The sequence below is a fragment of the Oryzias latipes genome, chromosome 3 (assembly GCF_053564925.1).
Source record: "Oryzias latipes strain Hd-rR chromosome 3, Olatipes_Hd-rR_3.1".
NCBI lineage: Eukaryota > Metazoa > Chordata > Actinopteri > Beloniformes > Adrianichthyidae > Oryzias > Oryzias latipes.
The window spans coordinates 36,758,009-36,773,130 of NC_136239.1; the positions used below are offsets into that span (position 1 = coordinate 36,758,009).

Consider the following 15,122-nt stretch of genomic DNA (forward strand, 5'->3'; position numbering starts at 1 on the left):
GTCCCACTTTGTGTCGGCCTTTCACAAATAATTCCAATAAACTATATTTATGTTTGTGGTCATGATGTGAGTAACCGTGGAGAAGATCAAACTGTAAATTAAACAACCTGCTGATGATTTCACGTTTGTCTAAATTTGACAAATATAGTTATTTGGTTTATATCGGGATATTTAGCTCCAACAGTAATATGATCAATCAACAACAACACAAAAGGTGAGATGCCTCCTGAAGTGTCTGTTGGAGCCGGGGCTTTGGCTCCACAAACATATTCAAACCGAGCGCTCTCATGTTGCCGGCGGACAGACCAACATGCAAACAGGGTGCATGGCAGCCGTCCGGTCTGCCCTCCTCCCGTCTGTGGACATAAACAAATGAAGCCTGCATGATGGCAGCGCTGACACAGGTGTCTGCTTGTGGTTTCTGGAGGCAGACTCTTTAGCGGCGACGCAGGCTTTTTAATGACACTCATCTAACAGCCTGAACCTCAGCTATTCAGTTTGGCAGTTGTAGCTGATGTTTTTCCTTTTTTTGTGTGAGGGTAAAGATTTGTTTGGGAATGCTGAAGATCTGACATCCAGCAGAAGAAGTTAGTCATAGCAGTGGTCCCGTGGACCGCTTTAATGTCAGATAATACGTTTATTACACCCTCTGTACAGTATCTGCAACTACTTTAAACATTATTTACACACTAGAGTTCATGTAGGAAGCATAAAAATGTGAATTTTCTCTTAACCCATTACCGTCAAAGTGGAAGAACAAAAAAAAAGGGGCCAACTTAAGGAGGGATGGTAAAAAAAAAACATTATTCTGCATTATTATTCTTTGTCTGTGGGTGCAACGGTCACAGTAAATCCATACTTGGAGTAAAGACTGCTGGTTTTTATTTTGAAGTCTTCTTCTGTTTCCAAATTTAGGTTTTTTGTTTGGTTAGTTTTGTTAGTGTGGGGGTTTCAGTCTAGCGGTCAGTGTAGTTCACATCTTTACGCTGCATGAAGAGACACCACTTCTGCTTTCTAGGAAATCACCATAGTTAAAACAAGCTCCTTACTTCCTTCCCCGTGACACACAAATGACTTCCGCCGACAGGAATGCGGGTTTCGGTGATGTTTTCCACGTCAAAGCCGGCGCAGCCGCCTCGCGGTCTCACCTCTACGATGTCAGAGTTGGTCCGGCTCTCGTGCGGCTCGTTGTACTCGGTGTACTTCAGCAGCACCTTGTCCATGTCCGTACTGGCGTACTGGAACAGCTTGTTGGAGCCGTTGAAGATGATGAGAGCGATTTCACAGTCGCACAGCACGCTCAGCTCGTACGCCTTCTTCATCAGGCCGAACTTCCTCTTCATGAAGGTCACCTGCAAAAAGCAAAGAAAAATGTTTGACCACCTGCTAAACCTTTTTTATTTTTTCACCAGAATGAATTCTATAAAGCAAATGATACCGGAGACTGTTTTGGTTGATCTTGAACCCTTTTACCAATGAAGTGTTAAATATGAACACCCTAACACATCAGGACTGGGACTACACCTCCACAACCATCCAGTCTAAACCACTGGACTAAATACAAGTTTGAACACCATCAAAGCTCCAAAGTCCCAACAAATGGAAGGGTGGGGGATTTGGGCTTTAAGTCTATACCAAGATTCAACTTCAAGACAACGTCAACATCTTTCAGAAAATCTTTTTTGTCCTGTTTAAGCCAAATCGATTCACATCTTTAAAGTGTATTGGGGTCGGGGATTTAGACTGGATCTAGCAGTTTTGGATTAGAGTTCAGGTGTAGGCCCAGTGCTGATTTGTTAGGGTGTTCATATTTTTTAACAGTTCATCTGTAAAAGGGTTCAAGATCAACCAAAAGCACAGGAGTTTACATTTAAATGTAAGACTGATCTTGTTATGTATTTTCCGAGCGTTGACAACTATTGATGATGTCATCTATGCTTAGTGTTGTCTGAACTTGAAGACACTACTTTCCCATAACTTTCCGCCTGGGGGGGAGAATTCGTATTCGGCCAAAGCCTTCTTTTATTGAAACGTTTCAGCCATCCAAGTCGCTTCTGCTGTAGGAGATTTGACCTTTGCTGTGAGAGTTAGAGAAAGGAGACCCCAAATAGGAAGAGAACAGGTTTATTCTGATAAAAGTGGCAATGAATAGAAGTTGGGTGGGAAGGAACGGGTCAGGAAAATCCTCACTAAAGGGGCAGAGTTGACTGGATCCTGAGGCTGGTCACAGCTTTCAGGAAGAACTGGAAGGGAAGGAAGTCCTTCAGGAAGAGACTTGGCGGGATCAGGATCAGGATCAGAATGGTAAGCAGGGTCAAATAAAAGGGAGGTTTAACAGGTCTCAACAGCTGCGTTTCCATTGACTGTGAAATTGCGCACATTGCATGTCCGATAACAAATTAGACTAAAAGAAACTCATCAATTTAGAAAAAACTTTATCGAAAACGTTTTCGCACTTGGAGGAGGAGGAGAAACGAGTCAGCAACCAACAACCAGACATCATTGGCGAACTTGGGCGCTGAATGGCGGGCGCCACCAGAGGTCCCACAGCGTCACACAGCTCATCAAAAGTTGGGCGTGTCATGTGGAAATGTTGGATCCACAGCTCCTGTGAAAATCACCAAACGGCATTTCCCAAAATGGTTTCATCCGCTCCCCGCTCCACGGCCTGAAGAAGACGCCGACGTGTCCTTTGACGGATGATGATGGGCGCCAAGGCAGAAATCTGAATGCATATCTGCTGTGAATCTAAGTTTTGTTCGATCAAGTTTTGCTTGTCTGTGTCTCGGAAATGCAGCTTTTGATATAGTTGATTGCAGAGAGGGCAGAGCAGTGATAGAGGAGGGAATGACCACTGATTTATGTTGAGCTGAAATATGTGAAAACACCTTTTCACAACCAAACAGGACTCATTTTAGACCATAAAATACAGAATTTTATCAGAAATAAAACTTAGAAATAAAGTGCAATCCGTTCAGTCGCTTGACAGTTTTTCAAAGCAACATGAAGAATCAGCGGCTTTTTGACTTTTATTGAAGGTCAAATATTCCTCTGACATTTTGAGAATAAACTTGTGTGTGACATTATCATTTATTTTTGTCTGACTTGAAATTCTCTCACGGCTCTATAGTATCTGATGAACAGGGAGGGGGACCTGTGATGTGAGTAACGTCTCCTTCCTCCCTCAAGCATTACAAGTTCAAGACGTTCAGCTTTTAAGTATTCAGGGAGGGCGATTTGTAGGAATCAAACAATGCCCATGGCGTGTGCGGTCACTCCACCACAGCATTACACAGATCTCAGTCATTCCTGACGCCGGCATGTTCCTGTAAAACTTCCATGGACTCTGTGGAAGCGTCCGCCCACACACCGCCGATCACACGCTCTCAAACTCCCCGCAGTGAATCATCTGCATCCTCCTGTTCTGCAGAATCGGTCCAGAGTTTGCCTTCGGCGCGTCAGGTGTTCAGGATTTCACGGGTTTTGCAGGATTCCCTGCAGCAGCTCTCTTGTTCAGGGAGCAGTTTGGCTGAAGCAGCTGCTCGATCCAGCCAGCACGATAAGCATAAAGTCATAATAGAAGTTAATTAGACGCAACGGCAGAGTAAAAATAAAAACAATTGACAAATTGCACAGGCGCTGAGATCAGAAACTGCAGCTGGATTTCAAAATTCATCGTCATCTTCATCATCATCCTCATCATTTCTTTATGTATGAAGCACCTTCCATCACATGTCAAGAAGGACCAAAGTGCTGCACACATGGAGAAAAAAATAAAAACAAACTAAAACAAAGATTAAGAGCAGCATAATATTACGGCTAGGCTGATGCTAAAGCGCCGAAATGGAGGAACAATCCATTTTTAAAACTCTCTGACTGATTTCTTTGTATAGGGGCCAACAGCCAGGATTTTGCACTAACTTTAGTAAAAAACAATAAAGCAATAAAAAGTTGAGCGACAGACAGACACAATTTAAACTTATTTGACTGTATTAACCTCAGAGATTCCTGACATTTGTCAAAGCTGTTGATTTTGATCAGTAAATAAAACATAAACACAGAACGACTAGATCATCAGAAGTCATGTTTTAATGATAAAAATGACGAGGCTACTCATAAAAATGCATAATGAGAAGATTCAAAGCCAACGCTTGTTTTTTTATATAGATGTTCTTTTAATAAAAAAAGTCTGTTTTTTTCAGTGTTTTAACCTAAATACTATTGTAAAAGAGTCCCCAGTGCTCTTTTATATATAATTATTTTAGGCTTAATTAAAACTGTGTGGAGTTTGCATGTTCTCCCCGTGCATGCGTGGTTTCTCTCCGGGGTCTCCGGCTTCCTCTCACCATCCAAAAACATACTTCATAGGTTAATTGGCAACTGTAAATTGACCATAGGTGTGAGTGCGGGAGTGAATGGGTGTGTGAGTGAGGACATTCTACCCTGCAACAAACTGGCGACTTGTTCAGGGTGTCCCCTGCCTTCGCCCACAAGTGGCCGGGATAGGCTCCGGCAGCCCCGTGACCCCGAAAGGGATAAAATGGTTAAGAAAATGAATGAATGAATAAAAAGAAAAGAAAAAAAAGTTGTTTTCTAGGACAACAGCTGTGTTAAAACCACCCTAACCCTTAACTACTAAAAAACTATCTAGTGCCCTGGATTTTAAAAGCAATTCAGACACCATGCTCGCTACTTTTTCTTTTTTTTTTTTTTTTTAAACGGCGAATATGACGTCGTCGATTTCACAAAGTGAAAATCTACTTGATGTGAGCGTTTTGCAACGACCATTTTTGAATCCACTGAGTTCTGAAGATGAAAACGTTGATGGCTCATTTAAACTCTACATCTAAATACAAATTGTTCCGCAAACGCAATGCATTGTGGTCTATATTCGCCAATCTAGTGAGCATAGATGCATACGGGTTTTTCGCAGAGGAAATTTCTCTGTTTTGGAATTGTAGATTTGGACAGCACTAAAAAATGGGAAACGCACTATATAGTGAGTACTGAAGGAATTTGGACACAGCCATAGTTTTTGCAGAGCGGCAGCAGCTCATTAATTATTCTCCTCTGACTTTTAGGTAGGAATGTTGGCATAGAGCAACCACGCTCCCCCTTTCCCGTCACCCATAACTGAGAGCTCTCCAGCTAGCTTACAGCCCCTCACACCCCCCCAACCTATCATTACCGTTGCAACAAAAATGGTGAGCAATATTGGAGCTTTCCAGCCGTATAGTTTAGATCAGCTCAGATGAGGAAAACAAAGACGTACACGGATCTATACGTGGATCAGAATCAGAAATGAGCGGAGCTGGGAGCTCCAGGCCCGTCCAGCGGATTTTCTGCGTCACATCTTTTTCCTTATTTTTTCGCCTGCCCCTGATTCACAACGATTTGAACTAATAAACCCTCTCAGAAATGCATCTTCAGGCTCACTTTTCTTGATAAATGTCCTCCATCATCAGGAAAATGCCATAAGAGGATAATAAAAACATCATTTTCATCAGAGTGGGTCGTGCTGACCGGAGCTTCAGGAGCACCATTTGTTTCTGTAAATCCACCTTTTCTGTTCCCTGCTTTGCAATCGCTTCTCTGCTCTTTTGTATATTTTGCAGAATCATTTTAAAAAAAATAAAAAGAAACAGCTAAAAAACAGTCAGTGAGTTTGACAGATGAAACAAAACCACAAACCAACTTCCAAAAATAGAGTCTGTGACTCTATAAATACCACACCGGACAGCTGAAGCAGTGTCTATCTGAACCAAACATCAAATACAAACACTTTCCCAGATATTTTTGCTTTCCAGCCACATCCCTAGTTCCAGAGCGTGCGCCTTTCCTTCCAGACAGGCTGGTATTTGTCGTGCTGTTGGGGGGGGGGGGGGGGGGGGGGGGGTATATTTAGAGGAGACACAGACAGCGCGGGATTCCAGCGGGCAGCAGTGTGGCTGAACGAGGAGAGAAGGCCACTGTGTGTCCCCAACGCTGACCCACCCTGCTAATCACAGGGTGCTGTCCGAGCCCAGCCAAGCCCAAATTACTGCCTGTGCAGCGGTTCTGCTCGGTCAACTCTGAACGGCCAAACAGGCCGGGAGAAGCCGTCTGCAGAGACCCGCTCCAGAGGCAACGGAACCGGCATGTTCTGCTGGGCTCTTCGGCAGAACTTCAGCGGACTTCTGCAGAGCTGTAATAAACCTCCAGACGTGTCCAGCAGGACAGCAGCCGCTCTGTGAAAGTGCTACATGCTGAGGGAGGCTCAGCCCCAGAACCAGCGGTCCACAAACACCAAAACCCGCAAGATGAGTCCTACAGCCACGGCCCAAAACCAGCAAGTCGGCAGCGCTTTGAGCGTCTGGAAAAGCGCGGATAAATCTAATCCATTATTATTATTATTAAAATGATTTGTTTATCCCTTGTGCCATCTTGTGGGGTCCAGATGACCCCACCCTTACATTGACGTGTTATTCCTACCATGACAAAGGTGAAGAGGATTTCGTGTAATCCATGGACACCAGTGTTTCGAAGAAATCACCATCTAGTTTTATAAAACACCAACCACAAAGACAAGATTTTCCTCACAAAATATACAAGATAACCGGCAGATTATCAGTGGGTTAGAAGGACTTCTGTAAACACATTACCGTATTTTCACGACCATAAGGCGCACTTAAAAGTCAAATTTTCTCCAAACTGTAGGGGGCGCCCTATGAGGCGGTGCGCCTAATGTGTAGTTGTGGGACTTGGGCAGAGGAGTAGTAGAAGACGGCATGAGAACCAACTCTGCTTTTTTCCACAGTGAGTGTGTATGTGTGTGCGCTCAGTTCCCGTGTGTCGCGCTCCCCTGTTTGCCAAATGAGGGGGTAGACACTCCGCTAAGTGAGTGTGTGAGCCCACATTTAGTTTGTGTTACTCAGTTAGGGAGAACACTAATTTAAAAAAAAGGTTTCCCTCCAAAAAAAACAGAGACTGGTTCTTTGCACTAGCATGCATGTTTTACAGATATGTTGCGTTAACGTGCCCGCGCCTTAACCACCGCCGCAACCGTTGTATGTGTCAAATACTGAAAAATGACCAATAACTGAGACCGCGCCCTTTAACCCGGTGCGCCCTCTGGTCGTGGAAATACGGTATATATGATAACTCATGATTTATTTTCTTATTACACGTGCGGAGTAGTTGTATTTTCAAAGAAAAAGGTCATTTTATCTCAGTAAATTGGTATCTTAAGCTTAACCTGACCTATAATAACAAGAAATGTGACGAATATTATGGGTAGGACTCTGACTGAATGAGAAAAAAACTCACGATTTTCAAAAGAAGTTTCAATTTGATCATCAAAATTCCTGCAATTCAGGAACTTGTGTGACTAAGGAGTCGACAAAAATTCTGGAAACTTCCTGGAGAAATCTTCTTTTGCTAAACCAACCGTCGAAACCCAGCGAGACGCAACACGAGTCTAAAACAATGGAGTCTCAAAGGTGAAGACGAGGCGCTCGGAGGAGGAGACACTGACCTGTCGGTTCCTCTCGTCTACAATCCGCGTGATCTGAATCTTCTTCCTCCCCATCGCCACAGACACGCTTCTCTAACAGCTGATGAAGGAGTTGGAGTGGATTCAAGGCAGCAAAAGAGCTGAAGAGACGATCCTTAACACATCTCCCCGCTATCAGCCGCTGCTCCTCTGGCATCAGCTCGCCATGGCGCCCTGAAACGAAGAGAAACCAAATCCCTCCGTGATTATTTAACACATACATCAGCATCGACACAGAAATCACTGCCTGATGTATTCAAATACAGAGAAAACTGAGAAAAACGTCACAGTGTTTTCCCAGAAATCGTCAAATAAAACGTTTTCTTTCAAAAGCTGGAAGGTATCCGATCACTGACATCAACTGCTTGTGTTTGTAGGCCCATTAAAAAGATTTTAGTAACAATATGGAATAATCTGAACTCAATTCTGTCCTCTTTCACTGACGTGAGTCTGCCAACGTGAAGAAATTGTCCGTCAAACGACAGATTTGAACAGAAACCTGCAAACTGGCCGAAACCATCTGATCGTCTGGCGTCTGCTAAGGTCTCCTGTCAGCGATTCAGGGTCACAGATGTTTCTTTCAAGGCAAACCAGAGATCAAAAACTGAACTTGACCTATTTCTCCTGAAGGCCCCCACATTCCAGCTTGACCCAACTACAAAAAGCTTTAGGGTTCTGACAGTTTCAGAAAGACAACGTAAACTAAAGAAAAGTCTGACCAGTAGAGTTACATCAGAGCAGGAGCCAGTGCAATCCGGAGTTCCTCCTCGTCTGCAGAAGTGCCCACCTGCCCCGCTGCCTCCTCACTGCTTCTGCCCCCCCCTGAGCTCCTTAGCACGATCCTAATCTGGTCTGACCTGGGAGGAGGCAGCGGGTGAGACGGAGCCTGAGTTTATCCCAACCCTCTCTGGATTATTTCCAGCATTTCTCCCCATCAAATGAACATTATTGGCCCCTTCTGCTGATTTACAGGAATTCTATCTTCTTTAAAGCGTAATACAGTTGAGAGACTGTCGCATCAATAAAATTGAATGGGAGAAAAATAAAATCCTCTTTTGATTTCAAATGCATCTAAAGCCCTTCTGCTTTCACCCCGAGGCTCTCCTTAGCTTGTTAAGATCTTGTTCCATTCAAGCGATTATTTAAAAGCCGAGATTTCCTATCATCCATTTTGCCCTGCATGTATAATTAATTCCTGCTTTGCCGTCTTCTGAGCAGGTCTCAGAGGAAAATGTCAGGTCAGGTCAGACCTTCCTCCGTCGTGGAGAGAGACTTCTGACATGTGGGATTTGGAGTCACAGCGGCTGGTACGTTCAGCACTGTGGATGATTTGATGGCAAGGCTAAATATTTTAAGGGAGGGGAGGTAAAAAAAAACAAAAAAAAAAACTTTCTACCCCTCTGTGATCAAAAACCCAGGCTGTCTAGTGGTTGCCTAGGGGATGACAGAGGCTGGTGGTTGCCTAGGGGATGACAGAGGCTGGTTTGGGTGTTTCTTTAACGTCTCGTTTTTCCGATGATCGAAGAAGTACATTGGGAAGTTAAGCTTTATATTAATAATTAAGCCGTATTCAAATCATTGGGAATCAGGAGCAGACAAAAAATGCAGTCTGAAAAAGATCGTAGAAACTAGCCACCCCCCCCCCCCCCCCCGCCCTCTGCCCCATTCTGATGCATCTTTGCAGACAAATAGATCCATAAACGTCTTTGTTTCCCTCTTTCTGAGCGTTTATCTGGCTCCAAACTGTACGGCGTGATAGCTAATTCTAATGAACTCCTGCTACTATGCAGAAACTATGCCCTAAAAAAATCACACAGCTTTTGGACAAAAAACGTCATGATCACGATAAAAAGACCACTAGGAACGGTCTGACAACAGATCAAAAGATGATCTAGGCGGGACTGTAAGAAAAGTGGGCATTAAGGGCAATAACAGCAAGGTTTGTGTCGATGTCAGAGGCAGTTAAACCAATGGACATGTGGGCGGCCCCAAAGGGGGGCTGGGGGAGTCCAGTGTTTCGGTCAGGACCGCCTCTGGTCGATATCGATGCAGGAACGGAACAAAACTAACAAGATTTAGCATCAACTGATAGATTAAAAACAATGTTTAAACAGAATTAAAATACTCTACAAACTGTGATGGACTTCTTTAGAAATATTCATGGCATTTGAATAATTTGGGGGCAATTTTTAACAGTTTTTTTTATTTTGCAGAAAAGTTAAAAATGTTAAAACAATTGCAGCATACTGTGATTACTGACCAATTCTACTCTACCTCTGGTAAAATGCTATTGAATTTAGTAAATTTAACTTTTTTTTTTTTAAATGGTAACAAAATCAAAAAATTTAGTTTCTGACTTATTGTAGTTCGGTAAGCCTTTACTCCATGCATGAAACAGCAAAGAGTAAACTAAAATTTGCTTTTCCTGATGATGAACTTCCACACTAAAAAGGATACAAACAAACACATTTTGCATATTGCTCGCGATGCAAATCCTCCTGCATTTGTGCGAGATCTGTTTCGTCATTTCAACATGCAAAACTGACGGCATGCAAAATCCCTGGCCGAGCTTTTGCACCGTTCAGAATTAATAAACAAACAAAAGAAGTGCTGCACATTTGCAATCGTTTATCCTGAAAAGTCAAATCAATTATTGGTTTTTGTTTTAGTACAGCAGCATGAAGGAGCCGTCACGAATCCAAAAGCACTTTTTTAGTCATCAAATAAAAAAAAGTTTACATTCATAACATGTATCTAGATCCTTTCAGTTTCACCATTTGAACTTTTCTAGATTTATTAAAACGACACGAAGCTTTGTGTATAAAAAGTAAATAGTAATGTATTTTTATTTGACCTTTAATCTTCATCAGGAGGCGTAAATACCCCCCACCTCCCCCCTCATCCATAAAAACCAATTCCTCTGGATTTCTGTGTGCATGCTGGCGGACTCCCATTTCCACGTCTGACTTGATGAAAGCGAAAGTTTTATCACTGTCAGTGATAAACACGGACCACTTTGTGTCTTCGTGTCGTTGGTGTAACCGCAAAACGAGGTTCATGAAAAAGCCGCTTTGACTTTGGCCGCCTTCGGACCGACTCAAGGAACTCAAACTTTACCTTTTATAAAAATAGAAATAAATGTCATTTTCTGTGAATAAAAAATGTTAATCTGCACGCTGGATGATGAACAACTATTTGTTGTGCTTTGGATCACACACAAAAATTATATGAAAAGTATTTTGATCATTTCAGCTGAAATCACCATAAACAAAAACATCTACCAACAAAATCCTTTATGCAGCCCATAGCGCTTGTTTTAAACTGTATGTAGCTGCAGTTATCCAGCTATTTGAATAATTTTATTACAAATTTCATTCATTCAATTTAATTTGAATGTGTTTTGCCATGTTGAAGGATGAATTTCTGTTTATTGAAAAGACAATTAAGTTTATCCATCCATCCATCCATCTAAAGCAGAGCTGGATTTGTCTTCAGGATGAAGAAAACTCTTTCAGCTTCTTCTGTCCAACTGCGAATGAATAAAACAGACGGACAATAACTCTGCCTTTTAACTCTGCCTTTTAAAATTCTGTAAATACAATCATGAAAAAACCTGTGACCCATAAAACCAGTGAAAACTTCCCAGAGACAAATATTTATAGGAAAACATCGACATATAGATAGACGATCTCTGTTGTCACCGATTGGATTTGCTCCGCCCTCCTCAACAACAGACCAAAAATGGCTGAAAGAGTAAAAAAAGTGAGAGTTTTGGGCCACCAAGATGTAAAATGTACATTTCTTTTCCATTTATCTAAGTAGGATCTGTACAGCCCAACATCCCTACTAGGTTGTCTCAACAAGCTTTACACCGTTTACACCGGTAATTGTACAAAAAACATTTTCAGTGCCTTTTATATGGAGAGAAATTAGACTCAGTCGGATTTGTGCGTGCGTAATTCTTGATTTGTGCGTAAATTAGGATTTGTGTATGCATATTCTTGCTTTGTGCGTAAATTAGGATTTGTGCGTAAATTTGGATTTGTGCGTGATTTGTTACTCACATAATACGTTTTGTGTATAAATTAAAAAATATAAAATGAAAAAAATACAAAATGCAATTTACGTATGCACAAATTAAGATTACAAAAGCTTGAAACTACTTACACACACACATCTTTAAAAAACACGCACGAATCCCTTCTTACGCACACACGAAGCCAAAGTTACGCACGGATCTACCGTGAGACTGTTTTCACGTCTCACAAATTCTTCCGTAAGTGCTGCGTTTAAATACCAGTGGAATGCTCGGTCATTAGAATTTTCCTATCAGCCTTCCCTTCTTCAGGGTCACAAGACCCTGAAGTTTATGCACAAATCCTAATTTACGCACGCACAAAGCAAGAATATGCATACACAAATCCTAATTTACGCACAAATCAAGAATTACGCACGCACAAATCCATCTGAGTCTAATTTCTCTCCATACTTTTAGCGTGGGAGTCAAAGGGAAATGTTTCCCACACCAGCCCCCGGTGGTCTTTAGAGGAACTACAATGTTTGATACTTCCTGATTTGTATCAGTTTAAGAAAAAAAAGTGAAGTGTTGGAATTTGCAAAAATGAACAAAATGTCACTTAACCCTTGTGCTATCTTGTGGGGTCCAGATGACCCCAACCTTACATTGACGTGTTCTCCCTACCATGACAAAGGTGGATAAAGGTGGAAAGATTTCATGTAACCCATGGACACCAGTGAAGATCACAAATCATTGATGAAAAAAGGTTCAGACCACTGTCTAGTGGGTCTAGATGACCCAACTCCCAACGTTAAAGTGCCTTGGATAGCACAAGGGTTAATCTCATTAAATTGATTATTGTCAATTGTGACTGGAGCTCCACATAAATTCATTCAGGGTCACGTTCATGGTTCTTGTGACCGTGAAGAACTCTTTACCCACAGCCCACATTTCTAACATTTTCACCTAAATGAAGCCAAACAGAGAACGCTCTCAGATGAGTATAATTCTGCTGCAATGACGTAAAATTACAAGAAAAGATTGCTGCACAGAATTGGACTCAGAAACTCATTTGAGGAAACGGAGAGTCATTCAGGAAACTCCCTCTTGGGTTTGCACTGTAAATTTCTGGCAGCAGTTGCAGCAAAGAGATAAAACCCTGAAGCTATTTTATCTATTTATTTATAAAAATGAAACTGTTTTTTCAGCGTTTTCTGTGATTGAACACATGCGTGAAACCAGACATGTTTCCGAAACACCGCAGAGATCAATTATATCTAAGAAACTATGCAAAAATAAATAAATAAAAACAGTTCACGTTAGGGGCAATAAAGCCACAAAAAAAAACATTCAAGCTCTTGATTTGTAATCATCAACAGATTCAAGGTTTGGAAATAAATGAAGCAGAATAAAGATCCAATAAAGGCCTGCTCGTGTTGATGAGTAACAGCTTTTTCCAGAATAAGAAGCACAAGTTGTGGTCAGAACAGCATCATAATACACATTTAAGACCACATATGTGATAACATTGGGTGAAACTTCAGAAACAAAGGGTGTGAGAAGCATCGACTGTAAATGAGAAGTGGACTGAGGGACCCCTCCCTCCTTGCGTTTCAAACAGGAATCACCTGCAAAATCCCATAGACTTCTATAGACAAATAAACAGCTGTTACTCAGTCATTCTATTGGTCAGAATAACCATTATTTCTCTGATACCTTTTTTTTAAACATGTTCTAGATAATCCACATTTTTTTCCACATCTTGCTGGCGCACGTTCAAGTGGTAGGGTGGTAGGGGCGTAGACTTCCACCAAACTCACTCCTGATTGGTGAGAGTGGTTGCCATAGAAATGAGGACCCAGATCGACTTGGTCCAATTACTGCTTATTTTGCGACTGAACTGACTCAATGTCATTGGAGCCAGAACTAAGTCATTTTCTATAGGTGACTTTCATTGACTGTAACCAAGAAGTGGACCGAGTGAGTGTGACATTATCCATTAAAAAAAAAAGTGTATTTCTGTCACTTCTGGCCACGCAATACGGATGCCGCCATGTTGAAGCTAGACGGCTATCATTAAGAAGCGATTGGTCCGAGCCGGTCTGGGCCGTCGTTTCTATGGCAACAACTCTCGCCAGTCAGGAGTGAGCTTATTGACAGTCCACTTACAAGTGGGAGAATCTGTCAATCAACGTTGTAATCTTGGACATGGGGGACAGCAGGCACCACCTACTTTTATCGAGGCATCTGATTGGCCATTTTATAACTGAAGTAACTACTGATAAAGAAAAAATATGAAAAAAATATTTTTAGCCATACAAAAAGTTTTTTTCTGATAAATGGACTGAGTAAGAGCTGTTTATTTCTCCAAGAAGTCTATGGGAATTTGACTTCTTAGAGACAGCAGGTACTTTCTGTTTGGAACGCCAAGAGGGAGGGGTCACTCCATCCAGTTTTGACATACGGTCAATGGCGAAAAGCCACAGATCTAATTTGTTGATGTGACCGGCGTGCCACCCAACCCTCCTCCCATCTATCTGCAGAGTGAGGGCAGCCTCTCCACTCTTGGCGCCTCCCGCTCCAAAAGCTGGTGAAGTCAGAAGGCCATCTGCATGCACGTCCCCTTTAACGCCGCACCGCCGACCCCAAAAAAACCCCAATTAAGAGGCCAACACTTAAAGTGCAAAAACAGCCAATTTTGAAAAACAGCTCGGACGTCGAGGACAATTCTTCTCAACCTCCCCCCGCTAAGAGTTTTTTCTTCATGGACAGAATGAACAATGGTAGAGTTGTTGAAGGTTAATCAGCCTGGCTCTTTACAGCACCAGGTCGTTATCAGTACAAAGCAGCCCAGAGTAATTGGCAACCCTTTCATCCCCCCCTCCCCTCCCTGCTCATTAAAGACCCCGGCTCCATCTCTAATTGGAGTGACCCCACCACGATCCCAGCGCCAGCCAGCCCAACAGCGAATCAATGAGGCCTCAAGCTGCTGCTGCCACCGTGCACGGACCACTGGCCCACCCGCCCCACCCATCAACCTCGGCCGAATAAAGACACCACTGTCTCCGGTGGGAGGGAGAGAACGATGTTTTGATCCCGTCGCCGCAGAAACGGCCATCCTGAAATTGATGATTTCCTGCAAGATGAAAGAGTTTCTGTCTCATTGCTGAAAACGTTCAAAGTGATGACAGACATTAACGCCCCATTTTTGAAGCTCTACCTTCCCTCTAGCTTCACTTTTTCCCCTTTCTGTCTGTTTCCCTCCCTTTGCTGCATCGTCCTCCCTCCTTCCAGCACTTTATTTGCATGGTATCCATCATCAGGGAAAGAGAAGCTTGTTTGCTGCCGGCGCAATTAGGCAGGATGATAGAAGATAGTTTTCCTCCCTTTGGCAAATCTGGACATTCTTTGAAGTTCCTGTAAATAGAGGTTTTGTGAAACTTCTTGGGGGAACATATGCATGGCAAACAGGCAGGCTGTGAGGTGGACCTGCTCCCCGAGGGAGGAGGAGAGCGATCGCGCTTGTTTACTAGTTGAAGTGTTAAATACTTCCCTGTTTATGCTGCCATCCTC

General features: G+C 42.6%; 1 protein-coding gene across 2 annotated transcripts in view; it reads right to left on the reverse strand.

The window, feature by feature from the left end:
* Positions 1 to 15,122, reverse strand: part of LOC101165294 (myocyte-specific enhancer factor 2A) — a 44,060-nt gene that overhangs the window by 17,049 nt on the left and 11,889 nt on the right. For both annotated transcript variants that reach the window (XM_020700728.3, XM_004067525.5), the window contains exons 3-4: positions 7,514 to 7,705; positions 1,149 to 1,352 (exon numbers count right to left, since the gene is read on the reverse strand). In XM_020700728.3, coding sequence (XP_020556387.1) covers positions 1,149 to 1,352; positions 7,514 to 7,567 — 258 coding nt within the window. In that variant the 5' untranslated portion in view covers positions 7,568 to 7,705. The remainder of the gene's footprint in view (positions 1 to 1,148; positions 1,353 to 7,513; positions 7,706 to 15,122) is intronic.